The sequence below is a fragment of the Cyprinodon variegatus genome, unplaced genomic scaffold (genome assembly GCF_000732505.1).
Source record: "Cyprinodon variegatus isolate N-32 unplaced genomic scaffold, C_variegatus-1.0 Scaffold433, whole genome shotgun sequence".
NCBI classification, from domain to species: Eukaryota; Metazoa; Chordata; class Actinopteri; order Cyprinodontiformes; family Cyprinodontidae; genus Cyprinodon; species Cyprinodon variegatus.
The window spans coordinates 462,225-463,702 of record NW_015150886.1 but is presented as its reverse complement, the minus strand read 5'-3'; the positions used below and the strand labels follow the sequence as shown (position 1 = coordinate 463,702).

Genomic DNA, 1,478 nt, shown 5'->3' with positions numbered 1-1,478 from the left:
GATTCATCTGTCAGCCTATTTTATAGGAGCTTTGATCGACTTGTGAATTGAAACAGCCTTCATTGCAGCACTATGATATAATTGGTCTACAAACACAAATTACAAAGGATGCAGCACCTGAATTGGGAAATTCCAAGAATAAGGCGACTGACTGAGAGCTGCTTAAGCTGGAGAGCTGATTACTGACCAAAAAGCAGGTGGTTGATTAGAAACAGGCTGCAGCTGTGAGGGAAGGGCAGGTAACTGAAATAGAGTTACAAAAATTGATAAAAATGGCTGATATAAAACATTGGGAATGTTGTGAGTTTTTGCCAAGTATTTCAAAAAGTTAAAACAAGCAACCTATACAATCAAAGGTCTGAAACACTGGATTATTTTGTACCACTGACTTTTGATGAACTGCACACTTACCACAGAATAAATTAATTTTTCTGAAGTAGTGCCTGTTTGAGACTCTGTGATTTGTCATTCCCTACAATCCTTAACGAAATGCAGCTTTTGCTTCGAAGTTGAAGTTCGCTTCAGACTTCTTTCAAAATAGTTTTATGTTAAAGGTGCAAGTGCTATTATGTAGAAGTGAAAATTTCAAAACACTTTTATTAAAGATTTTATTTTAGCTTACAACACTTAATTATTCGCTCTTAAGTTTTGGGGGCAAAACTAAAACATTCTTTAAAAAATATACAAAAACATAATTAAATTACAAATCATATAGACTTATTAAAGCCTAGCTTTATATGTTTGAACAGATGTGTAGGAACTGATGACTTTGTTTGTTCCTCATATACAATGTGTCTGTTTCAAAGAACTTCCTACTTTATAAAAATAACTTCCCACTTCTGTTTAAGATTGTTTATTGGTGACAATGGGCCCATACATTGCCAAATAACTAATAATGTAGTCATAATTTATCTAATAATACAGCAAATCCAGTGGAAAGGGGCTTAATCAAATTTTGCCAAATGTACTATATTTTATACTTTGCATATTTAAAACATAAATATGCCATTTTGTGTTTGTTTATACAAATCACGAATAACACGTACTGAAACTTGTGGTTGGAGAATTTCAAAACTTAAAACAATTCAGCATGAATAATGTTAAAGCCATTGTACAAAGTATGAGCAGTAGCATTTTGTACAATGACACAAAATTGTTTTTAGAGTGCTATGATACAAGTAAATCCATTATTCAAAGAGGAAGGCTACCAGAATGAGAATGGAATGACCTTAGTGCAGCACACAGAAAAGATTTAGATTTAATGCAGCATTAATGTGTGGCTGTGCTAAAGGCCGAACCTGTAAATGATGCAGGCGCTGTTTCGACATGTATCACAGTTGGCTGTGTCTTGCCCCGTTCTGTATGAGAGCCTGTGAAAACAGAAAGAAAAACATAATTAATATTTAGGAGTTTCATTGTTATTGCTACTTTTTTTTCTTTTATAGTTTGATAAGTTAATTTTACTTTGGGTTATTGTT

General features: G+C 33.2%; 1 protein-coding gene across 1 annotated transcript in view; it reads right to left on the bottom strand.

The window, feature by feature from the left end:
- LOC107093574 (protein FAM196A-like) overlaps nucleotides 1-1,478 on the bottom strand; it is a 55,457-nt gene that overhangs the window by 27,175 nt on the left and 26,804 nt on the right. Inside the window, exon 3 of the mRNA XM_015388713.1 lies at nucleotides 1,299-1,370. Coding sequence (XP_015244199.1) covers nucleotides 1,299-1,370 — 72 coding nt within the window. The remainder of the gene's footprint in view (nucleotides 1-1,298; nucleotides 1,371-1,478) is intronic.